The following is a 26,420-nucleotide window of genomic DNA, read 5'->3' as shown; positions in this document are numbered from 1 at the left end:
CTTGGAAGGCGTCTTTATTGCCTGGCTAAAGCTATAAGGAAAGGGACAGACCCCACTTTGGTAAAAGAGAACAGGGAAAGGCCATAAACAAAGAAAGACAGACTTGTAGTTTATTTTGTATTTTTTTTAAATAAATACACTTTACATTAAAAGGCCGTTGATTTGTACTTTCCACATTGGGGAGAAAGGGAAGAAAAAAAGATTTTTGAAAAACTGAATCACAAAGAAAAATAGAGGGAGTGAACTTATATCCTAAGTTCCCTCAACTCCACAAAACCAATATCCACAATGACCTTGCTGCCCCCCCCAAACCATGAAGGTGGGTGAGCCTAGGCATTTACTCAGCAAACAAGCAGCACCTCCTCCCCACCTCTGGCACAAAGGAAAACAAATTAACCTGACAGCATATGAGGCAACAAAACAGGTTAAAAAATCATATATTATATTTATAATAAAATATTCTTAATCCTTATCAATTTAAGAAACGATTTTCCTTTTCATTTAAATACGTATGTAAAAATGCCTCTATTGTTATTCAGACGTCATTTTCTTCCATAGAAAATGAACTGCAGGGACAAGAGACCTGGTGGATATAAGTTCATACCCTCAGTTATAAATGCCTTTTTTTTTTCTTTTTAAGTTTTATAAAAAACTATTTCTTGTTCTTTAAGTAAAGAACATTATACAAAGAAAATATATTGTGAAATAACCCCAGAGACGTGTTGTTTTTTTTTTCCCCTTGAGGAAAGATATGTCCATCCTAGGAGAAGGGGGAAGCAGAATAGGGCCTAACCCCTGTTGTCTTTTTTTTTTGTGGTTATTGTTTTTAGAAGGACTCTCAGATTCCAGTGAGACTAAATCATAATCCTCTGAATGCAGGGCATGCAGTTCCTTAAAAGAGCCCTGGGAGAAGGGAAGGGAAGATGTTCTGAATTCATTTGACTCAGTTTCTCGCCTGCCAAGAATCTCTTCCACGTGGTGATGGCTCCTCACTCATTTAGAGATAAGATGATGTCATCTTCCAAATCAGAGTTGTCAGAGCTGTCGGCTGAAAGGTAAGGAAAGGGAGAGACTAGATTACGCACGAGGCTTGTAGGAAGCTTTCAGGGAGAAAGCACCTGCACACACATAAATTTATGCCTGAGCAAGGTTAATTACCAGTTTCCAGAATGAAGAAAACATGTCAATTAACTCCTTGGAGCTGGCTCTGGAAAATATACTGTTTTGGCAATGATGGTTACTCCTGGGACCTCTTGCTTGCTTACCTTTCAAACGACCTGGACATGGTACCCTCTTGCTTCCTAGAGGTTCTCCTCCTGCCTGAAAGGCCCTAAAGGGACCAGGCAAGCCCCCTCTGAAGCTTTCGCCCATGGTGCTTTGAGTGGCTGCAAAGGGGCAGGGCTGATAGGAACAGTGAGTGAGCCTGTGTAGTCCTTTGGCCTCTGGAGTCCCTCCGGTGGGCACAGGCCTGCCTGACCCCTAGTACCACTAAAAAGGCAGGCTGAGCCCAAGCAAGGATGAGATTTCTCTTAAGCTCCTCAGCCACTCTCTTCTCAGAAGACCTCATAAAAGCAGAGGTAGTCAACCTGGGATTCATTCCTCTGAAATTTCTAAATATAATCTGCAGGGAACAAATTCCCAAAAAGATACAAGCCAGAGCTTGCAGCAATACCAGAAAAACTGGGCTGGAGGCCAGCAGGGAGTAGCTATGGCACCCTGGAAGGTGGCACTGTGTCTGACCCTCTGCTTGACCGTCTGCCTTCCAGGGAGTGAATAGACCACATGAACACCTCTGGAAGGATCCATTAAGAGGTGAAACTAGGTGGTAACAGTTAAAGAACCCTCAAAGTGAGGTAGATGCACCTGTCTGGATGACAGAAATCGGAGAGAAACATAGTACCTAGCTCTTGTATTTGCTGAGTGAAGGTAAAGGAAAAATTCTAGTGCCCATTTTGATCACTCTCAGCTTAGGAAGCTGTGAAACAATTTTAACAAGGTCCCCAGGGAAATGGGCCAGCAGGTCCTGAGCTGGAGCCCTGAAAATGCCCATAGGCCCTGGGGTTTCCATGAGGAGAGGGACAGCCACTGGTTCCAAAGAATCCCTCATCAGCCCTTTCCCAGGTACCTGAGAGACTCCACTCGGGGAAAGCTGACAAAGAACTGCATGTTCCCAAACCTTCCATTCACTACAATCTCCTTTAGGAAGAAAACTGAAGTGGATAAAGTAAAACCAAGAAAAGCATGGCCATGATAAAATGAAGTCTTGAAGGTAAGCAAAAGTGATGGCTGGAAAAACCAGTGTTCCTGGGTCTAACAGAGCACAAGCATAGCTTGACTTTATTGGTGAGGAGTGGGGAAAACAAGATGGAGATCAAATACCTGACACTGCTGAACCACAAACTAAGCCTCATCAGCTTCCTTGCTGAAACTCCAGGAGGAAGGGAGTAGGGAAGGGGTGACTCAGGCACAGCACTGTGTCCAAGGCCCATGGCAGACCGCAGAGAATCCCCTCGTGCTCATGCGATCTATGAACCAACATTGCCAGACCCACCTGCCTGAGACCTATTCTAACCATCAGCTGTAGAGCTACTAAGAATTAAGAATCTTAGCAACTCTGCATCACATCTAAGGACTGTAAATGCAGCTGGAGGAGGAGAACACAATCTTCCATAAGCAAATAATCGTCAGGCACAGGGTTTAACAGAACTTTCAGGGGTCAGGCAGTGATTCCCCTCTTGGTGGTCAGGTGGCAGGACTCCCTTCTCTACCTCCCTTCTCTACCTTCCTTGGCCTTTTCTCATCCTCCAAATGTTGAAGAGACCCAAACTCAGACCCTGGGGGGGACCTCTCCCTCTGAAAGGCCCTGGAAGCAAAGGCAGTCAGTGTTAGTCCCTACCATGTTTATTTAACCTGTTGCTCTACAACATACAGGCTTTTGAGGGGGGGTCAGAACTGACTGGAACAGAGAAACAAAGACCTCAGAGTCAAGGTGTTTCTCTTCCTAGGGCTGGGGTTCTGTATATGAAATCAATCATTGGATCTCTGGGATCTGGGGCCTATGCAAGGTTACACATGGAGGGCATGTGGGTGTGGTTTTCTATAGTTACAACGGCTTTCATCATATCCTAAAAGGGCTCCATAAACCCCAAAAGGTTAAGAGCTAATACACCAGATGATTAGTGTAAGGCAAAATATCAGCAAACCAAGGATACAGAGGGTGTATCCCTGTGTCTGCTGTTTCAAGCCGCTATCAGTCTCTGTAAAACAGAGAAAGCAATAGAGTACACATGCTGCACATGCCACCATCTCAATTCTAGAGCCCAGACTGACATGTCCTCAACTTGTCATCTATAATGGCATTTTCACATCATAAATATTCCCACCAAGTTACATTCTCTGATATTCCCACCAAAGTAACATTCTCTGATAGAATTAGGTTTGCCAGATTACCTCTTGGGCTTAAAAGAATGAATTTACTAGAATAAATGGTAAAAGGCTAAAGGAAGCAGTAATTTTACAGGCCAAATACAAAATTAATTTATATTCAAACTGAGAATGGAAAAATTAGTGATACTCTTTGGTCGGGGGTACCAGCCTCTCCCCTAACCTACCTTATATTACTTATAATTGAAGGGAAACAGAACTTGTGCCCACGTATCACAGGTGACAAAGAAGTTTAGTAAAACTTTCCTTTTTATTCCCATCAATATTGTCATGTTTCCCTTGCCCAAGTCCCTCTTACCTGGCTCTCTGACCATTGCTAGGGACAAAGGAAGTCCTTCAATTAATCATCTCAATCTCCAAGTACGAAAAAATGGAAGTTGGCAAACAGCAGATGGGCAGATACAAGGCAATCCCTCCCACCCCACAGAGCTTCCTCAAAATGCAACTTTGGCAAGAGGACTTAACGTAAGAGTCTCCCCTAAGCCAACTGCCTTCAATGTTGACCTCTAGAAGCACGTATAAGATTTATCCCAAAGAAAGTGGATGTAGGTCACTGTGGAACAGGAGAATCTTACACATATATGCTTAAATGTATATACTGCCACCCACCCTCTCCTCTCCTACCATACATACACATTCCCTCCCTCCCCCTGCCCCCACCACCAAACACCAATGACTAAAAACCAAGCATCTACTCTGAAGAGGCCTGGAGTTTGCTGAGCTTAGGCCAATACAATAACATTTTCTGAAATGATGTAAATGTTCTATATCTGTGCTGTTCAATATGGTAGCCACATGTGGCTATTGAGCACTTGAAATGTGGACATGAAAATGAGGGACTGAATTTTAAATTTAATTAAAATTCTAATGGCCACAGGTGGTTACTGGCTACCATATTAGGCATAATTCCTCCCTGGGCTGTGAGAATGCTGGCCAGGTTAGCTACATGAAAAATGACTGGATATCACAGTGATTACTCCCCAGTCAGGCAGGGCAGCACTAGGAAGAACCAGGACCTCAGCAAGCATGAGTCTGTCAACAGTGACACCAGTCACAGTGATGCTGCCAAATATGTCCTCTTAAAACATGCAGAGTATAGCAGCAGAGCTCGCAGACTCTTAGAACTATTAGATGATTTACTCAGGGTCCGTTAGTATAGGCAGGGGACAACTTGACTTCAGAAGCCTGTTCTAATGGGAAGGTACTGGAAAAACTGGAGCTTGTTCTTCAAAACTTGGAATAAGAAAGGGGGGTTGGGGGGAAGGAACAAAACAGAAGCCAAAGAGAAACATCTGTCCCCTGGCCTTTAAGAGGGATTAAGCAAAAGCAGGCAGGAAGGGGCTGCAACCCACAAGAGGGCTTTTATTTCTTTACAACTTTAGAAAAGAGCAGGTACAGCACCCCACGAGCAGCTGCATCTGATGATGCCACCTCTGCCTCTTGGGAGAACTACACTTCTGCCCTCCAGTCTAAGGCTAATCCTCTGAAGCAGGGGTGGACAAACCTACAACCCATGGGCCAAACCAAGACCACCATCTATTTTTGTAAAGTTTATTAGAACACAGCCATATCATTAATTTATGTCTTGTCTCTCTGGCTGCTCTCACACTACAACGGCACGGCAAAGCTGAGTAGCTGCAAAAGAGACCATTCAGCCCACAAAGCCAAAATTATTTACTGTCCAGCCTTTGTAGAAGTCTGCCAACCCCTGTTTTAAAGAGATAATAGCCATTTGGTTACAGAGTCGTCATGACAGGAGCACTGAGGGTGAGAGATGTGAAACTGCTTTTCCTCAAGGGCCCAGGTGGTGACTCTAGTTATGGGGCACAGAACCCTGGTGTGGCTTGCCCTCTGGGCTGGGCTGGCACAGGGAAGGGCCCTTTTCCTAGGTACCCAAGCTCAGCCTCGTGGTCAGCCCTAGACTTACTGTCCCCCAGGATGAGTTCCACTTCATCATCTGCATCAGAGTCTTCATCTTCTCCGTCCTCTCCCTCCTCTAGCAGGTTTGCTAGCTCCTCATCAGAGGGAGAATAGTCATTGTCCCCGTCCTCCCCTGCGTTCTCATTGTTGTCATCCTCCTCCAACTCCGCCTCCAGCAACTGGTCAGTGTCAAGCTCATCTAAATCATCAGTGTCGTCATCATCTTCATCATCATCTTCTTCCTCCTGTTCTTCCTCTTCCTGGTAAGAGAGCATGAGGTCCATTAGGACAAACACAGAGACCCAGCCCGTGTGGGCCACACGGGGAGTCTCTCTCCTCCTTCCCAAAGGACAGAGGAGGTAACAGTCAGTAGAGAGCATGGTAATCTAGGTTAGCACACACTTCATGGGCCAGCTTGACTCGTCAATGAAGGCTGAGATAGGCACATATATGTCCCCCAAGACACTCAAGCACTCCTCAGACAAGGACTACTGGTCACTCCACAAAGGCATTACTGGTCATGCAGCCCTTATCCAAGGAAATGGACAACACACTTCACAGAGGTCTCTGCCATCAACATTCTGTTTCTAACTAATAATAAACCCAAAAGGGCTCTTCTCTCTATCCTGTATCAACCAAACCAAATGAAATCACTTGAGGCACTGGAACTAAAGCTTCTACCTGGAATCTAAAAAGCAGTGCTTTAATAAAACAGGAAGAACACAGCTGCTGAGTCACCAGCTCCTAAGCCCTTCAAATTCTTGTCCTTGATCTTATTTATAACCATGGATGTGGGTCAGCACCTCTGACAGTACTATCACAAGCATCCAATGATCTGAATGTCCAACAAAATAGACTTTTACCACTAAGAGATACTTGCATTTTCTGTTACAAGCCACACACACACCAAAAAAGTATGCTAGGGCTTCCCTGGTGGCGCAGTGGTTGAGAGTCTGCCTGCCGATGCAGGGGACACGGGTTCGTGCCCCGGTCCGGGAAGATCCCACATGCCGCGGAGCGGCTGGGCTCGTGAGCCATGGCTGCTGAGCCTGCGCGTCCGGAGCCTGTGCTCTGCAACGGGAGAGGCCACAACAGTGAGAGGCCCACATACAGAAGAAAAAAAAAAGTATGCTAGAGAAATTGTCCAGCCTTCCGTTCCCTCTAAACTGTTTCCCTTCTAGCAAGAGAGGACACAAAGACACCTCTTTGCTTTCCTAAGGACGACAGGTGTTCCCAAGTTAAAGTGACCAACATGCAGTCACTAATTCTGCTCAAACATCAACTGTCAAGACTGCCAGTAGCAAAAGGATTCTAATTCCTGCAATAATAAAATATAAATTCATTTAACACACCAGCCTAATGAAAGTCAAGACAGAACAAGCCCTACATAAGCAGAAAAAATCTTTTAAAACATTTTAGAAGTGCTTTAAAAAAAAAAAAAAAGGAACTTCCCCAGTGGAACAGTGGTTAAGAATCCACCCGCCAATGCAGGGGACACAGGTTCGATCCCTGGTCCGAGAAGATCCCACATACCATGGAGCAACTTGTGCGCCACAACTACTGAGCTTGCGAGCCACAACTACTGAAGCCCGCGTGCCTAGAGACCATGCTCCACAACAACAGAAGCCACCACAACGAGAAGCCTGCACACTGCAATGAAGAGTTAGCTCCCGCTCACCACAACTAGCAAAAGCCTTGGCGCAGCAATGAAGACCCAACACAGCCAAAAAAAAAAAAAGTGCTGCCACGTGCCAATCACTTAAAAACCAAACACTGCTTATCCAGCCACTAGTGTTCATCAGCTATAAAGTAAACTAGGCTCATATTCAGCAGGGTAGCTCTGCTTTATGAACTTTTGATAATTTTGGAACCACTATTTAGAGGCTTTTTGATTTGCTGTTTGACCCACTGATTTAGACTTTTCAACAATTTCTGGCAGCTACATGGGAAAAACTGGCCCCTTTAAATACCCAGTATTCCTAATGCCTGTATAAGTATGTGTCCACACCAGAGTTTGTGTGTGCACATGTGTGTGAACGTACCGCCATGATAACTTGAGACCACTGTTCCACAGCCTGGCCACACATGACCTCCACGTGGACAGCTACTAAGCATCTGCCCACTGGAAAGGAACTGAGAATGCCTGGAGACAGTAACGATAAACTGACACACAGACAAGCTTCTGGCCCTACAAATACATCAGCTCATACAAAAACTGGGAAAGGAGAGGAGTCAAAATTCAGGGAAAGAATTCAAAGTATTTACCAGATTACAACTTTTGCCTCTTTTTTCCACACATGTTTTCAGGGATTTGACCAAAATTAGTTCTAATTAATAAAGTTCCCTCAGTTAAAAGCAAGCACATTAAAAAGAGTAACCAGGGCCCTGTGTTTCTTAAGCCTCTGTGGAATGAAATAATTACATGAAGATAATGTTATTTTTATTTTTGATTCTGAAGTTAATTTAGTACACAGTTATATATATATACACTCATCATTGTTTCTGGAGTATGGGATAGGAGAAAATGCCCAGGCTTTGGGATCCAACAAGCCTGGGTTAGAATCCTGGCTCTGCCAATTACGTGCTATATGAACTTGGGCAATTTACATAAATTTTCAATGTCTCAGGATAGAATAACTTTTAAAGGCCCACAGTTGAGTGAGTATGTAAAAGGCTAAACTGTTCAAACAGGCACCTGTTAGCCAGCAAATTTAAGGAAGATTGTTCTTCATTTCTAAAAACATCAAAACTTAGCTGATCCAGGAGAACTAAGAAAAAGCTCCAAAGTCAAGAGCAATCCTAGAAAATAGGTCAACCAGGGTCTAAGGTTTGAACTACAGATACCATTCCAAATTCTTCCAGAAGCCTACTTTTACTTAATCTTGTAGCAGAAGAAATAATTTATATTTATTCATCCCAGAGGCCATGATGACATATGTGACCACAACAGGAGAAGGGAAATGAATAGGAAGGGGAGACCTACCTGAATCTCAAACACATCACTTCATCTATACTCTGGATTTAATGACCAGTGGTTTAACATGTATTTTGTTACACATGGATATGGCCATAAACTCACTTTCTAAATTTTAAATCTGAAACGTGGAGCATGAAACAGAGGCTCACAAGATCTATCCAAAGTGCTGTGGTAGAATCTACTTCTGTGGTTGAACCCAAAAGAGAGTCTAGGAAGCAATTTTAGGAGCATTCTTGCAGGTTTAAGTACCTGGTTAGTAACATGAGGCCCTCTCCTTCATATCTAGAGAATAAAAGCTTCCACTAATGAGTGGTCAAAAAAGTGGTCCAAAAAACCAAAAATTATTACTTAATGAAAAAAGCAAATCTTGCTAGAATCCCGATTCAACTCCAGCAACATTTAGATAATGTTTTGGATCCAGGAATATTGATTTTTTAAAAATTCTCTTAAGACCTCTCTTTTAGGGCTTAGAAACAGGAATTCAGGGCCAGGCTGTTTTAAACTACTAATAAATTCTCCTACAGAAAAAATTCTAAAACTCTTCCCTTCTTGGTTCCATCTTAAGTCAATTTCATGGTTACCCAAAGGCCCAAACCCCTGCAGATAAATCAACCCACTCCTCTCCTGTACAGAGAACAGGTCAACTGGCATAAGCTCCCTCAGCTGCCCTCTGGTCCCCTCACCACATCTAAACCTGACTTCAACCATAGTCTGAGGAAGAAGAAAGCCCTCCACTTCCGCTCTGGACCTCAGTCCACCCCCGGTCCTTATTACCACGCTGCACCTTCCTCATGCTCACTCCACTCACAACCAACCTCACACTTGGCTCCACTAGCTTTCTTACCTTCTCTGAAGAGAGTCAGCTTCCCCAAACCTAACAACTTCTCAATCTACACAGGCTTTAAACTCCTTCCATCTATAGACTTGAAAAATGGTAACCTGAACCCTACTCCTGGCCTCCAAGTCCTCAGCCACCACTTGCTCACTCATCCACTCACTCTGTCTTCTATTCCTCTAACACTTGACAGGTCCGGCTTCTGCCCACAGCACTCCACAGTGTAGCAGGTAATGGTATGTGCTCTGGAGCCAGGCTGCCTAACAGGATCCAAACTCTGCTGACACTATGTTTACTTAGCCTCACAGGGTTGTTGATAGGATTTAATGGGGGAAAAAATGTGTATGCATGTATATATATAATCTCTTTGGAAAGCGCCTGGCATATACTAAGTGGTCAGTTAGTCTGTTGCTCCTATTATAATAACTGGAAGCTTCCTAAAGGAATATGAAGGCCTGAATGGCTAACCACGGGGCTTCTCTACAATGACTGACACTAACCGATCATGGCTTCCACACTGGGCTGCTGATCTTTACCTGATCCCTTCCAGATCTCCTAGGCATAAAGGTTCCTACAACTTAAAATTTATTTCTGCCTTTACATTTCCTCTCATTCATAAATCCTGAACTCACATTAGATAACTCTACCCATCTGTACCACAGAAACTTCTAAAACTGAACTCAAAGCACCCCCTAAACCTAGCACCTTTCCCACACTTCTCCCAGTTACCAGATGAAATCTCAAACATCTTTCACTTCTCCCACTTTCACAGCTTCACACCCAGTTAATTAATGTCACTCACAGATCTGGGGTGCCCAGCACTCCCTCTCATTCCACTCACCTACTGCATTCTCCCTCCTCCAGTCTCTCCAACTCTCTATGGTCTTATCCCTTCCCAGATCAAAAAACCCAGGCACTCCATAATGCTGCCCACATTACAGAATTACAACAGAAGCAATGATTACTAAACAACCATTTAATGCCAACTTCTCTAAATCTTAATTTCTTGTTAAATGAGAGGATTTAATTACATCAGTGGTTCCTACTCAGGTATGGCCATCAGAATGTGTATTTTGGAGCACTGGGAAAGTTCTCCAAGATACACATGCCTAAACCCCACCCAGGGTCCAGGCTGACAGAACCAATCTTTACAAATTAAGCTCCAACAGGAGGATTTTAGAAAGGTGCCCCAGGAATTGTGGAGTGCACCGTAACGAAGAACCACTGTACAAGATGACCTCTGGTTCTAAAGTTCTACTCTCCTGTAATAATGTACTCTATCCAAAGACTCCCAATGACAGAACCAAAAAGGTGAATACAGGAACCCCTTGTTTTATTGCAGTTACATTTTGCAGATACTGCAGGGTTGTTTGTTTTTGTTTTTGTTTTACAAACTGAAGGTTTGAAGCAGCCCTGCATCGAGCAAATCTAACTGATCTCTTAGGAAAAAAACCAAACCTCTCGTCATACTTTAAAAACAGTTAATCTAAAAGCTAGTATAGGGCTTCCCTGGTGGCGCAGTGGTTGAGAGTCCGCCTGCCGATACCGGGGACGCGGGTTCGTGCCCCGGTCCGGGAAGATCCCACATGCCGCGGAGCAGCTGGGCCCGTGAGCCATGGCCGCTGAGCCTGTGCGTCTGGAGCCTGTGCTCCGCAACGGGAGAGGCCACGACAGTGAGAGGCCCGCGTACCACCAAAAAAAAAAAAAAAATCCCAAAGGAAAAGCTAAGATTCTGAGACATGATACCATCTACCCACATTTTATAAATGTTTAATTTCACAAAAGCATCAATATCTTCTCTTTCCCTGTAAGCTCCATTCTATACTCTGAAAATAGACTATGCCAGAAAACTGAGAAAATGCAAACCAGAGCTTTATAGAGGTTAAGCCATTTCTATGATCCAGCTCAGCAGAGTGACTTTTTGGTTTTGTACTGACATTGAGAAAATGGGGGCCTGCTTATCCTGAAGCCAGACAGGGCACTAGTTCTGAGGGTGAGTACAAGGAAATCTCTAAAACAAAATCAGAGATTGCTGACCTGCAAATTAATCTATAAATGGAACTCACAGGACTACCAGATACTGCTTAAAGTCTTATAATAATAAAAATCTGCTTTCTTCTGATGAGTTTCAGTGATTAAGGACACATGACAGGCCTTCAGAATATGCTAACAGGTAGCAAACACCCCTATAGCAAAAATCTTAAAAAAAAAAAAAAAAAGAAAAACCCTATAACTAAAAGCAGAAATGCATAATTTCTAATAAAGCATTATTCGGCAGAAAGAAATGTCAAAGACCACTAACCTGGTCCTCCTCTTCATCCTCATCCTCTGCCAGACGCTGCCTGCCTACTTCATATAGCCTGCACACCGTGTCCATGTTCAGAGAATCCATGCTGCCTTGGTTCTGAAATAGAACACCCAGTCCACAAGAAGTTAGTTTTTAGAAGGCCCATATCCGCACCTCAGCTATGACTGGCACTCACACACCTTGACCCTATAACTATCAAAGCTTCCAATACCCAAAATTCTTGAACTGATTCTGAAAATGTTATGCCTAGGACACAGAGAGGGAAAGAAAAACAGGATGAGAAGGCCTGGACAGCAAAGGAGAGACCACCATCCCTGGGAACAGCACTGTTCCAAGGATGCTCTAGAGAGAGACTGACTCCTCTAAGAAAGAGATGACAGTGTGAGTCCAGGATAATAGGAGACGGGACACTCCACAATGCTCTATATCAGGATTTTCCTACTTCTCTTATACTGTGTATCTCCCCATCAGATGAGTAGATTATCCTTAACTATCACCAGAAATGCACCATCTTTAGAACACATTAAATAGACAAAAATGTCTGGAGTATAAGTTGAAAATGATCTTAAATATCAGAATAAAACAGTAGGATTTCTTCTTGCTCCCTTTACCTCAATGACAGCAAGATAGCAGTCTTTGGTGTCTGTACATAGGTCAAAAATGTTCCGTTTCACATCAATGGTCGCTGGAAAACAGAATGTGACAAGACTCAGGACTAGACTACTACTGTGATCTTAAAACCAGCCCTTCTGTTAAAGGAATTCAAGGTGACTGTTCATAAATATTTCCCTAACTCCTCTGCTTTTCAAAAACAGAAAAATTATAATTCTCTCAGAAAATGAAGGATCTTAAATAAGGAACACCAAAATGAGGCAAAATCATCAATACCTGAGCTTCACACTTACCTATAGGTTTGTAATCAGTTGCATTAAATGTTCGGAAGGATGATCCAAAAGGGCTTTTCATCCTCTCTTCCATTAAGTCATCTTCATCATCTGCCTGCAACATAGCTAGTTGTGACAGAAAGGGGAAATAGGAAAGGGAAGCAAAATACTATTAGAATCAGAAACATCCCCTATTCACAACTGCAGAAAATATTAATGGACAATCAGGACTTCAGAGAGTTTCCCTGTAGTAAATATGTCTCAAAGCATCCTCCTTGCATGTCCAAACAATATCCTCAACCTCGCATCTAGCTTCCAACAACTGTTACAGCTGAAAGCGTACAAAAATCACAAGACAAAAAAGGTTTTTCTTTAAGTTCATAATGATATGCATGGTAAATTACCCATGAAATTTCTTTCTATACAAGACTTACTTGTTATCTTCAAAGCCAGTGGCCCTCCACTCTAAATCGACATTATCATCAACAAATTTTGTCACCATTTGTACTATTATTTTATCTTTTATGTTACAACTTTGAAATGTTTTTCAATTCACATTTGACAGATATTTCTAAATAGGAAGTATCAAATTAAGTGAGTGGGGAGAGGAGGGAGAAAGAGAATAATGAAAAGTGAAAAGTTTATTACCTCCATACATCACTGTCCCCGTGTGGTTGAACACCACTCGACACTGATCTAGAGCAGGAACTGTGTGTAAAAGATGGAAAGTACGAAGGTCCCACTAGGAGGGGAAAGGTCAAGGAAAACTATTTTCCCCAAAACTTTTTATTTAACCTCATGAGGGAAATTCTGAAATACCACTTTGTTTTCCCCTCCTTCTAGGTATTAATGCTTTAAAAGTCAACAAGATCAAGATAAAGCAAAAGCATATAGAATGCATATTACTGAATAATGACCCTGAAAATCTCCTATGATATCCTCATATACATAAAAACTAAATGAGCTCCCTCTCTCCCAATAGTAGCACTTCTTTTTACTCTTACGTGTCATTTCTATAGAGCAAAAGTAAAATCCTTCTGAAGACAAATAAAAGTCAATCTGACACCTGGGGAAGTGGGAGGGAGTAATCTGGTCACTTCCCAATACAAAGAAAACATGCTAGTAAAAGTCATCGATAATTACCAATTGTTATTATATATAACAAGATATATATATTATATATATATATATATATATATATATATATATATATATATAATATATATAACAAGAATCCACTAGAGATTCAATAATACTTCAAACCAAAGGAAAAAAACCAGGTTATTTACCTGTGTGGATACTTCGACCAGGTATTGGTAGAAAGATAAATAATTTCTGCATTACAAACTAGGTAACAAATGGCAATTAAGACATGGGCATAAAGGATACAATCTCGGTATTAATGATGACCTCCAGCCCATTCGGATGGAAAACGCCACTGATGTTCATGTTGAACTTGTCAAACTTGTGGATGGCCTGTGCAGAGCGGACATCCCAGAGGACGCCATCATTTAAGACAAGATCATCTGTAGGATTAAAGGTGGCACAGTTCCTCTTGTAGTTGTTAGCAAGATCTGGGTTAAACAGAGTCAACAGCTTGTTGCCAGTCTGAATATCATAAATCTTTAGAGAAGAAGGGGTGGGAAGAGAAAAATCAGACCAATCCATCCACTGACAAATTCAAACAGAAGCTGCGTAAAATCTCTCTCTCATGCTTTCCAAAGCCCACCAAAATTATAAAAGGCCTAACGTTGAAAATAACTGGAAAATAGTAAGACCACACCCATACAAGCAAAGTTTATGTACTTTGGTTCCCATTCAAGGTTTGAAAAGTCTCTTTGCCACAAGTAAGAAAACAAGAAGTGAGACTGCAATAGGGATAAGAAAACCCTCTTCTTCCCCATCTCACTTTCAAGAAACAGAAAATGTTTCTAAGACTGAAACTGAGAAACTCTCCATGTGGACTAACCAACATTACTCATAGAATACTCTTACAGGTTACTTTTTGGAGAAAGGCATCAACGAAATGCCCTTTTCTCCTTAAAATCTCCCAATATACTATCCAAAGTCTACAATGTGCAACCCATGCAGAGACCAGATCTTTCCCATCAGCTTACAGACATGCTGTAATATATCCAATCTTTTTTTAAAAACCCTCCTTTAATAGAGGAACAAATAGGGAGACACCACAAGGAAACAAACAAATCCAGATTGTGGGACAAGACAACTAGCCTGATCTCTTCAAAAGTCAATGTCATGAAAACTGGAGAAATGGTTCTTGGCTTTAAAACATTAGTGAGACATAACAACCAAATGCAATATGTGAATCTTGGCTGGATCCTGGTTCAAAAGAAAAAACATTTGAAACCAAACACATCAGGAACAATCGGGAAAACGGAGTATGGGATGGATATTAGATGATATTTGGGAATTACTATAAATTTTCTTATATTTGATAACAGAGTGTGATTATGTAATAAAATGTCACTATTGCTAGGATATACATGTTATAAGAGTTAGGGATAAAATGTTTGCAACTTACTTTCTATAATTCAGAAAAACACACATATTTACACAGAAAGAAACTATGGCAAAATATTAAACTGATGAATCTAGGTGGTAGTTATGTGTACTACCATTTCAACTCTTCTATATATTTTAACATTTTCAAATTAAGTTTCAGAGAAACCCTCTCTTCACCACTCCATATCCCCCACCTCAAGCTTCTATCCCCTCCTCTTTATTTTTCAGCAAAATACTTCAAAAGACTTGTCTATACGCAGTGTCTCCACTTCTCTCCTGTTCTCTCGTGACCCCACTCTAATCAGATTTTTCATCCCAGTGCACAGAACTAGCTCCTGACATGGTTAACACTGACCTCCACATGGTTAGTCAAAGGTCACGTCTCAATTCTCATCCTTTTTTTTTTTTTTTTTTTGGCCACGCCACACAGCTTACAGAATCTTAGTTCCCCGACCAGTGATTGAACCCCAGCCCTCAGCAGTGAAAGCCCAGAGTCCTAACCAATGAAGCGCCAGGGAATTCCCTCAATTCTCATCTTATGCAACCTATCAGCAGTTTCTGACCCAGGAGATCAATCCTTCCTCAAAAGAGTCTTTCCTTGCCTTCTAGAGAACATCTTTTTCCTGAGGTCTCCTGCTACCTAACTGGCCACACTCTTTGTTCTCCTTCCCAAGTTCCTTCTCACACAGGCAACTTCTGAATACTAGCACATGCCAGGACTCTGTCCTCACACCTCTCTTCTCTAGCCTCCTTAATGATCTCATCCAAGTTCACAGTTCATACTATCGACAAGTGAACAACTCCCAAATTTATATCTCCCACCCCAGACTCTTCTCCTGAACCCCCAATTTGTATATTCAACTGCCCATTCCCTATTTGAGTGTCTAAGAGAATCACAAACTCCATGTATCCAAAACCCCAGGGCCCAGCTGCATTATTTCTCATTGCCTCCACCACGCCCACCTAGGCACAGCCCCACTGCAGCTCTCACATATTAGCTGGCACAACACCCTCCTAACTAGAAAGCCTCCTCTTGCTTCTCTCACAGAAACCAGACTCACACTTTAGGAATTTTACATCCAGTCATGTGCTTTCTTGCCACCCTCCAGTGTCTTCATCTCACTCAGAGGAAAAGCCAAAGGTCTTAAACAACACATTGCAAGAGGCTACACGCTATGCCCCACTACTGACCTCAGCTCTTACCCCGCCTTCTTCCTCCCACCTCCCAAGTAAGGGCTTTTCCCTTGCCATTCCCCGTCTTAGATCACTTTTCCTCAGACATCTGCATGATGCCCACACTCCCTTCAAGACGCTGCTTAATCAGTGACACTGATTTCCTAGATAAAAAGGAAGTCCCCCACACCACCTCCAAGCACTTCCTACCTCTTACCCTGCTTTCTGTTCCTTGGCAGCACTTACCACCTGACATACTATATATTTGCTTCTTTATTGTCTCCCCAGTGAGGCTCCATAAAGGCAGGGACTTTATTTCATCTAAAACTTAGTGTTTGAAAATATCTGCTCTGCTAATGAAATAGTTCTCAAATTGTCAGATTAAGTTCTTTTCACATTTTTCCCATATAGCTCAGAATTACTTCATTACACTTACAGATTCTATCTGGAAAGAATATCACTGAGTAATTTCTCGTCACCCACAGGACTTAAGTCCTCACACTTAGTCCAGAAGATTTCAGTATAAACAAATAGACAAATCACTTGAAAGAAGTGGATTCTTAAGTACTTACATGGGCAATGTCTCCTTTTGTGCCTATGACCCGATCCTGAGAGTGCTTACTGAACTCAACATAGTGATCTTCTGTGAAGGAATGCCTATGAACACAAAACAGAAGTACTGATGTAACTGACCTTTGGGACATAATTATTCAACTGACTGAAAATAAGGTGATCCTCAGCCTCTTGCCTGACTATACTTACCTAAAGATTCTCAGCTCCCAAAGAGGAAAAAATTGTACACATAAGATTAAAAAGAAAATTCCCTCCACCAGTTTGTCCAAGCAGATCCAAAATAATTAATGGAAACTACCTAGTTGAAGAAATGGCTAACAGGGTACACGTGCCTTTGAAATATGCTCCAGCAAAGATAGCAATGTATGCATGTGAACGTGAGAAAATACGTAGATGTGCCATTTTGGATTAGTGAAGGGTCTGCTGTGTGATGGGAATGTACATACCTGGTAAGAAAACCCAGGGATTAAGAAAAATAAAATCTTATTAAACATGTACCACAGATGAGGAAGAGAGAAGTCAGCAATATAACTTATAGCATTCCTCTTTTTCCCAAAAGCCTTTAAGTCAAAGAATCAGATGAAGGGGATAAATTGTAAAACAGAGAGACTAGGTTATAAAAGTAGATACATACTTCATATCAAATACTGATTTCATTCCCCAAAGTGCAGACAGAGGCTGGCTCCAAGTAGCAGATGTCAGCAGCAAGGACCCGTCCTAAAAGAAGATGGGAGGCCCAAGGTGGGTAATCATGTGTTTATATAAATGCCATCTTCCATTAGCATTCTAAAATATAAAATATATTGTTGGATTATAAAGAAAACAGAAAAACTTTTAGGAACCAAGAAATGGTCAGAAGCTGCTAGGACTTAAGTAACATGTACCTCCTATGTCCTAAAAAATAACTAAATTTAAGAGAATATTAAACCCTCCTAAAATATAATAGTTCCAAGGCAGGGGGTGGGGGGATGCGACACTTGCGAAGATGTCAAAGATAGTTCCTCCTTTCTTAATATTTGGCCATATTTCTCCATCTCTCTCATCTGAAATATCAGTCAACTGGAAACAGTTGTTAAGACTTCTTAGCTAAGGATTTTTAAAGGTTTTTCAAAGAGAAAGCCCAATAAAAGGTCAACCTCCTTTACTTTAAAATCAGAAAATTATTCTTGTCATCTTAAGTCTTGACTTTTAGAAACAGCAAAGGCATCAATTTCATCCATAGAATAGTGTTAATGAACTGTGAACTACCACTGGAATCATATGCTTGTTTTCCTAAAAATTCACAGTACTTTGAGATTTCCTTCCAACACAAAAAGAAAACTTTAGTGGTCATAGTTGATAATCTCCATTTCCAAATGAAGCAAATTAAAAATCTATCTATGTTCAGGTCTTAGAACAAGGGTTGGCAAACAGGGCCAGATAGTAAATACTTTAGGTTTATGCAGGCCATATGGTCTGTGTTGCATGCAACTACAGTACTCAACTCTGTCGTGGTAGCGTAAAAGTAGCCATGACAATACATAAACGTACAAGCTTGGCTGTGTTCCAATAAAACTTTATGCACAAATACAGGAAACCAGTCAGACCACAAGCCCACAGTTCACCAACCTATCCTAGAAGAATGATTGAGAATAACCTAGGAAGGGACCTTTACCCTGGAAGGTTCAAGGTGTGTGATAGCTGAGTTGTGACAGTTATAGCTGGCCTCCTCCTGTCCACTAAACACATTATAGAGCTTCAATTGCCCAGTGCAGGTGCCAAGCATCAGGAACCGCTCTCGTGCTGAGAATGCACAACAGGTGAAGCCACTCTCATCCTCATTGGCTTCCCGGAACACTGAAATAGGACGGAACCTAAGCAAACAAAAGAGAATCAGAGACAAAGAACAGGCAAGGACTCAGAAAAAGAAAACTCTGTTAGAAGGACAGAAGGAAAAACAAAGCATTTATGTTTCAAATGGGTTCTTCCAAAATATCAGTGACCTTCAGTGGTTCATCTTCATTTTAAAAGAGAGAAAATGACCTTCACTTAAAAATTTTAACAATAACAAAAATTCCCATGTGTAAAACCTGGGATACCACGACCTTCACTTAAGATTTTTAAGGAATGAGAAGAGGAGACAACTTGGACCAGCACAAAAACAAACTTGAGAGCCTAGTTAGGGACAGAGTGTTGCATGGGTTCTAGAAAACATACTAGTTATAGTAAGAACACAGAGGACCTTGTCAATATATTGCCAATAATCACATGAGGAACCCATGGTTGACAGAAGGGAGTATAGTCACATTGCTCATGTATTCACACAGAGATAATTCCTGGTATTTCAGGTCAACAGATGGTTTTCTGGACTAATTACTTTATGCTGATATTGCCCACATACTTTGACTTAAATAGAAAAATCATTCCAATTCCCAGGAAGTGAGGTAACCTCTCCTTACCTGCTAAAGATAAGGTGCCTATCAAAGCACCCGCCATCCACCCCTCCATACTTTGGAAATGATGCCCTGCGGTTTAGCCTTGAGGTAAAGTTTATTGGCGCTTGCCGCCTCTGTTTTGGCTCAGGACATTGGTGAGGAGTAAAGAGAGAGAAAGGTGGGCAGGTGGCAACTGGGTTCTTGCAGCGAGCATGCTGCTCTCTAAGATATTCTGTGATGATACTGTCCAGCGTAGGTGGGGAAGGAAGATGTCTGTCCAACTGCTTTTTTATGGCTGGGCTTTGGCTGTAGGCGCCATGGTCCGACTTCTGCCGCAACACTCTGATTTTCCTGCCATTGCAGGGTGATGGCCTCTCTCTGATAAAACTGATCCTACCAATCAAAGGGGAGTTGCCTGCATAAGATGGGCCAGGCAGAGCTAGTGAACCCTGGGAGGCCCGTGGCTGAGGATGAGCAGTGGGGGCAGAAGGGGCAGAGGCACCCACAGCAGCGTGGCTGCCCAGTCGAGTTGCAATGCCATTGGCGATGCGAGGGGTACGGGGAAGAGAAACAGGAGAAGCAGCAGCAGTGACTGGGGTGAAGGCAGAAGAATGGGAGGCAGCAGTCATGGGCAGGTCAGCCTCTTTAGTCAGCACAGTTGCCGTCTCCCCAAGCCCTTTAGAAATGAGATGGTTTCGTATCAGCAGAAGCAGCTCTTTCTCAGGAAAGGAGATCCTTGACTGGGCAACAACATCTGCTTTCTGCAGGCGTGCCAGGGACACATCAGTGCCAATGAGAAGTGGCTTTCCTGACACCCGTTCAATGAGTTCAGCAGCATACTTGCAGAATTTGACATGGTCACTGCGTTTGTCCTGCAGCACAGGCTCTTTCATCAGTTGCTGGATTTGACAGCTGCTGAAAAGGGGCAGTTTGCTGATGATCTGCCGGACAGTGCTACTGCGAGACAGGCCCACCAGGGCCTTGCAGGCCAGGGCCCGGATCTGGTCTGCATCTGTGATGGGCATCTTGATGGAGAGTAAGGACAGAAGCACCTTGATGCCATTGTTCGACTGGACCACATTCCACATCTTGGCCAGAGTGTGCTCACTGCTTTTGGGAGTCTGAGGCAGCTTTCTCCGAGGAGTTCCAGAGATAAATTTGCCAATACTAGAAATTCTGTTATCCGGGCCACACACACAATTGATGATAATCTGAAGTGCTGACTTCTGAATTTCAGCATCATGAATAAAGAACTCACCCTCAGCCACTCCCAAAATAATGCTGATACCTATTGGGGAAAAAAATAAACATTTTATATTATTCCTCATAAAACTAATGGCCAACTTCAACAGTCATTCCAGAGTCAGAATTTAGAGTTCTATTCATTTTGTTCCACTTAAAAGAAAACTACACTTTAAAAAAAAAAGTATAAGGAGGGCCTCCCTGGTGGCGCAGTGGTTGAGAATCTGCCTGCCAATGCAGGGGACACGGGTTCGAGCCCTGGTCTGGGAAGATCCCACGTGCCACGGAGCAACTAGGCCCGTGAGCCACAATACTGAGCCTGCGCGTCTGGAGCCTGTGCTCCGCAACAAGAGAGGCCACGATAGTGAGAGGCCCGTGCACAGCGATGAAGAGCGGCCCCCGCTTGCCGCAACTAGAGAAAGCCCTCGCACAGAAACGAAGACCCAACGCAGCCAAAAATAAATTAAAAAAAAAAAAAGTATAAGGAATAGTTTGTATAAAATGCAATCAGTTCTACTACAATGCATCTTTATGACATAATACCTTGTATGTTAAATAGGGGAATGACGTCAGTATTATGTGGAAGTCACCCAGGGTCATGTACAAACTTTCCTGGGTAAGTAGAGCAAAAATAGTGGGAATAAATAAAAACCTTCAGCAGGAAAAGAAAAAGCCCTCAGCCTGGCTGCTATAGTGGCAGCAAGTTAAAAACAAGTGGCTATGCCTTGGGCTTTCTCCCAGAGTGGTACACCCTAGGGCCCACAGCCAGTCACACAACTTGCCATGCTCACCTTAGCAGCAGCCCTCATCAGCCCTGCTCTTAATAAAGGGTATTTTCAAACAAAGGGTATTTTCCTTTTGTTTTTGTGTATAATAGCTTCTATCCATTCTGCACTGCTTGCCAATTACTAATTTTGCTAGGGCTCAGATTACAAAGTTGCTTAAGTTTTTTACTGTCTGCCTCAATCTATTTTTCTCAAAAATTCTATTTTTAGCACAACACTCTGCAGAGTACAAGGTTTTCAGGAATGCACATGTACAATTACAGTGGAAATGCCTATACCACCCAGAAAACCTGAATTCACTATCATGACTCCCTTATATGAAACTGATGGCATGACTTATAAGACTTACAAGGTACCCTCCTCTACTACCTTCTGTTCTAATACTGTAAAATTAGGTCAGGTAAGTAACAACCAGAATGGAAAAGGAAAACAAAGACCACGTAATAACAAAAATGGCAAGGTACAACCTACCTACAGTGGAGACAGTGGAGCCAGCCTCATCCAGCACATCCACTGATTCTGCCAACTGGAGCTGAATTTTTGGCACAACAGTGAGAATAGCCAAGACATCCAAAGCAAAGCGCACAGTGTCATTCCTGGACAGGAAGAAGAATTAGTCAAAGGGAAACTAGGATACAGCCACAAGAAACAACAACAGCTAAAAGAGAGAGACAATGGATCAGAACTACTACTGATGTAGTAGGGACTATGGCTCTGTCCCTAGCCATGGCATCAGGAGAGGGCCTGTAAGTCATCAAAACTTTAATTTCAAAAAACACAGGGATGGAATTTTCACCTATCAGACTGCTAAGATTAAAAACAAGGGATAATCCCCAATGCTGATGAAGATGTACAGAGACAAATGCTCTCAAACTTTTAGTGGGAGTAGAAATAAGGATACTCTTTTCAGAAAATAATTTGGAAATATGAAACAAAGTTCTTAAAACGTTCATAACCTTTGGCCCAGGAATTTCACCTCTAGGAATCTGTCCTAAGGAAATAACCAGAAGTATTCAATACAAACAAGTATTTATGTATTAAGATGTCCATTAACACATCATGGACAGCAAAAGAATTAAGAAAACTTACACAGACAAAAGGAATATATGTGTTAAATTATGGTACACTCGTATGATGAACTACTTTGCAGCTACTGACAATTATTTTCAAAGAACTCTAAAGGACAAATGGAAAAGGCTCAAAATACAACATTAATGAAATAGAAAACTAAGATATAAAATTTTAAATCTGACAATACCAAGTATTGGCAAGAACGTATAAAAATGAAAACTCCCATAGACTGCAGTGGAAGAAAATAGTATGAGCATTTTCCAAGCAACTTGGCAACACCCACTATAGATGAAATGAAGACACACTACAACTCAGGTTATACACATCATATCCTCAAGAGAGACTCCAAAAAGAGGTTTGTTGTACCATTCATTTAACAGGAAAAAAAGAAACAAAAGACATTAAATGTTCATCAATAGGAGAATAAACTACAGTACAGAAATACAAGAGTTCAAATAAATATCAACACATAAATCTCAAACACGTAAGGGTGGCTATATACCTGAAACTTATATTAAAAGAGTAAATAAATAAGGGTGAAAAAAGCAAGCTGCAAAAGACGTATACAGGATAATACTTTATATAACTTTAAAACATACAAAAGAATAATATATTATTGTTTACACATCCACACATATGTATAGCATAAAAAAATAAATGGAGAGAATGCACACCAAGTTCAGAAGACTGGTCACTCTCAGGAGGCAGAAAATGGAAAGGAACTGAAAAAGAAGCAAATACAGCAACATGCCAACCCTGGGTATGGAGTAGTTGTTATATTATTCTCTGTATCTTTATGTATTTTGAGATATTTCATCTAAAAGATGAGTTTGATTAAATACTATAATCTCAATTATGTATATTTACATACATTATGGAAAAAAGACTAAAGAAATTAACAGTGGCTAAGAATAATTTTCATTTCTAAGGTTTTATATATTCTAAGCAAAAACAAGTATTTAATTTTATTTTTAAAGTTAAGCTTTTAAAGGACATTATTTTCTTATGTAATCAAATATGAATTTACCACTCAAAAAATGTACTTATAACCTTCCTCATTATCTTCTGAGTTTCCATCATCTTTAAAGCAATGTTCTCCAAGTAAATATAATAATCTACTTTAATACTCTAAAACAGTGGTTCTTGAAGTGTGGTTAGGGGACCCTAGGAGTCTCTGAGCCTCTTTCAAAAGGTGCTGAGATATAAAAACTATTTTTATAATAACACTAAGATGTTATTTTCCTTCCTCACTCTCATTCTCTCAAGAGTGTATAGTAGAGCTTTCCAGAGGCTTGTCATGTGTGATGTCACAAAAGATTGAATATAGAAGTAGATGTGAGGGATTAAACCAGACATTTTAAAAACTTGCTGAAATCACCTGGTTTTATTTTGGAAACTTTTCATAAAAAATGCTAATAAGCAATAGGTTCAGATTATTTTTAAATAAATAAATATTTTTATATTTTCTCAGTTTTAATTTCCAATATGTTAAATATCAATAGATGTAAAAACAAAAGCTTTTGGGGGGTTCTAATAGTTTTTAATACAGTAAAGGGATCTTGAGACCAAAAAGTTTGAAAATGGCCACTCCAAAGGTATTCCTCTAGATTTAATTATCCTGGGATTTAGCAAACAAGCTATATGCACCCTAAATAAGCACCTCTTGTCTTTATGGCAGTGGGTGGATAGGGAAAGGAGGTCAAGAACCACTGTTTATAAATTTTGTTACTATCTTCCCTTCAGACTCCATCTTTTCCAAAATATAGTTTTAATTCTTTTTACATCATCCTCAAATAGAACCTACCCAACCTCCTGGTTCCATTACCTGTTTTTCCCTGAGCCTTGTCCCGCTTTGCTCTGTTTTCAACTGAATGGTGAAAATCATAACAAGAGCAAAAAATACAGTTTTATGTGAAGGTAAGATAAATGTTATATATGGTTGTCAAGCAATAGAGAGATATTTAAAGTCTAAGTACCAAAGAATACTGGACTCCAGTGTCCAGACAGGACTTCAACCCCACCTCTGCAGCTGTAGCCATGTAGATTATGTAACTTCTCTAAGAGTACAGATAATTATCCTTGTCTATTTTGCAGTATTTATAATCACCATGACCAAGCACTCTATAAATTTAAAATGATATTATCATGCTTAATTATCATGCTTAGTTTCTCAGAGAGATTCAAGTCCAAAATTTCAATTCAATTCAACAAATGTTTGTTAAGCATACACTATTGTGAAAACCAACATTAACTTTAGCAAAAAGCAGACTCTTAACTTCATGGTCCCACCTTGCATAATAGGTCTTCCAATTACAAGCAATAGAAATAAGCTGCAACAAGAGTTGGACACAAGAAAGTTTGAGGAAGACTTCAGCTGGCTCCCAATATAGCTGCGCTGGGCCATATTCTATCAAAAACTCCATCATTTCCACAATCTGTTCATGAGTATATGAACATGCCTAAAAGGAGAGATACATATTATTATTATTTTTAATTAATTAATTTATTTTTGGCTGCATTGGGTCTTTGTTGCTGCGTGAGGGCTTTCTCTAGTTGCGGTGAGTGGGGGCTACTCTTCGTTGCGGTGCGCAGGTTTCTCATTGCGGTGGCTTCTCTTGTTGCGGAGCATGGGCTCTAGGCTCGTGTGCTCAGTAGTTGTGACTTGCAGCCTCAGTAGTTGTGGCACACGGGCTTAGCTGCTCTGCGGCATGTGGGATCTTCCTGGACCAGGGCTCGAACCCGTGTCCCCTGCATTGGCAGGCAGCTTCCTAACCACTGCACCACCAGGGAAGCCCAGAGATACATATTATTAAAGAACTCAATCTGCCTGCTATCTTCTCCAGCACAGCTCAGTGGTCAACAGATTTTAATAATAAAGCTAAGTAATAATAGCTTTCAAATCCCACACTTCTTGAGTCCACAGCCCACATGTGAAACAATGAATATATATAAATGATGTTTAATCTTTTATTTTATTTATAACTAGACTCATAATACATTTTGCCCAAAAAGGTAACAAAATGTTCAAATCACTGGTGCATATATTTCACAGCTTAAAAAGAAAAAGAAGCACCACGTAAAATAATTGGTTTCTTTTCAATTTGTGATTTTTAAAACACGCAGATACTAATCTTTGTTCCAAAACATATTAAGTTCAAAAATGACAGTGAAGTGGAATTATAGATGCACCCTTTCAGAAAAAAAATTCCACACAGAAGAAGGTAGAATATCTAGTACTTTCCCTAAAAGAAAGCCCTTTTACAGACATCTCAGTTCATCTTTTAGTTCTAGTATCCCAGAGATAGAAACTTTCAACTGGGAGCAAAATAAGTCCTCGATATATCCATTTTCTTTTTTTGTTTGTTTTTTTGTGGGGTTTTTTGGCCACACCGTGTGACTTGCAGGATCTTAGTTCCCCAACCAGGGATCAAACCCAAGCCACTGCAGTGAAAATGTCAAGTCCTACTGCTGGACCACCAGGGAATTCCCTACATCCATTTTCAAGTATTCTGCCTCCACACAGTGCAAGTATAATCCAACAATGTACATCCCACGTGGACTCCACTGATATGAATGTGCATTTCAGGCCCAAGATGCTACAGACAGTGCTAACAACGTTTCCTTTTTAGACAAGGTTCTCTCACCTTGTACGGGGGTTGAGGATGAACAAGAATGCCACCCTCAGTCCTCTGAAGTGACTGCTTCACTTGTTCCAATTTAATGGCCAGGTGAGCCTCGAAGTACTTGCGCAAGGCCATGCAGGTATGTTTCCCAGTTTGGCGGCTAGCAAATATTTCATCATCACTCAGAAGTGCACCCTGATCTTCCAAATTTAGAATCTCCAAAGTACTGATCTATTAAGAAAGAGGCAAAAGAATGGGGCAAAAGAGGAGGAAGAACAAAGAGGAAGAGCAAAGTAAAAGGAAAGGAGAAAGACTTCAATCAACTTTTGTGCTCATGAAGATTGACAAACATCAAAGTACATCTGTCCATACAACATGCTAAGAGTAGCCATATGAAAGCAAAACATTAAACCTATATTGAAAAATTACATAGTTTTCAATCATGTTGAAAGACACAGAGGCACAAAACTTGCTTTTTAGAAGGATCAAGCAATTCCCCCTGTAAGATTACTATATTCAAGGCAAGTCTACAATGGTATAGTCCTCGTAAGAGGAAAAGAAACTTGTAAATGAAGGAGGAAAAAAGACTTCATCCATAAAAATGATAGCAAAATTCCTCCAGTCAGAAGCTTCCTCTCTTCAATGCCA

General features: G+C 41.2%; 1 protein-coding gene across 1 annotated transcript in view; it reads right to left on the bottom strand.

Moving 5' to 3' along the window:
- Nucleotides 1–96: 96 nt before the first annotated feature.
- The window catches only part of DCAF1 (DDB1 and CUL4 associated factor 1), a 74,707-nt gene continuing 48,383 nt past the window's right edge, over nt 97–26,420 (bottom strand). The window contains exons 11-24 of the mRNA XM_081246554.1: nt 25,794–26,003; nt 24,439–24,608; nt 21,550–21,674; nt 19,076–20,339; nt 18,292–18,490; nt 17,272–17,354; nt 16,637–16,721; nt 13,758–13,991; nt 13,017–13,110; nt 12,390–12,494; nt 12,096–12,169; nt 11,479–11,580; nt 5,372–5,624; nt 97–1,048 (exon numbers count right to left, since the gene is read on the bottom strand). Coding sequence (XP_081102680.1) covers nt 990–1,048; nt 5,372–5,624; nt 11,479–11,580; nt 12,096–12,169; nt 12,390–12,494; nt 13,017–13,110; nt 13,758–13,991; nt 16,637–16,721; nt 17,272–17,354; nt 18,292–18,490; nt 19,076–20,339; nt 21,550–21,674; nt 24,439–24,608; nt 25,794–26,003 — 3,057 coding nt within the window. The 3' untranslated portion in view covers nt 97–989. The remainder of the gene's footprint in view (nt 1,049–5,371; nt 5,625–11,478; nt 11,581–12,095; nt 12,170–12,389; nt 12,495–13,016; nt 13,111–13,757; nt 13,992–16,636; nt 16,722–17,271; nt 17,355–18,291; nt 18,491–19,075; nt 20,340–21,549; nt 21,675–24,438; nt 24,609–25,793; nt 26,004–26,420) is intronic.

Source organism: Mesoplodon bidens (genome assembly GCF_964165515.1).
Source record: "Mesoplodon bidens genome assembly, chromosome: 10".
NCBI lineage: Eukaryota > Metazoa > Chordata > Mammalia > Artiodactyla > Ziphiidae > Mesoplodon > Mesoplodon bidens.
The sequence above is the reverse complement of the archived record's forward strand: the minus strand, read 5'-3'. Positions and strand labels throughout refer to the sequence as shown.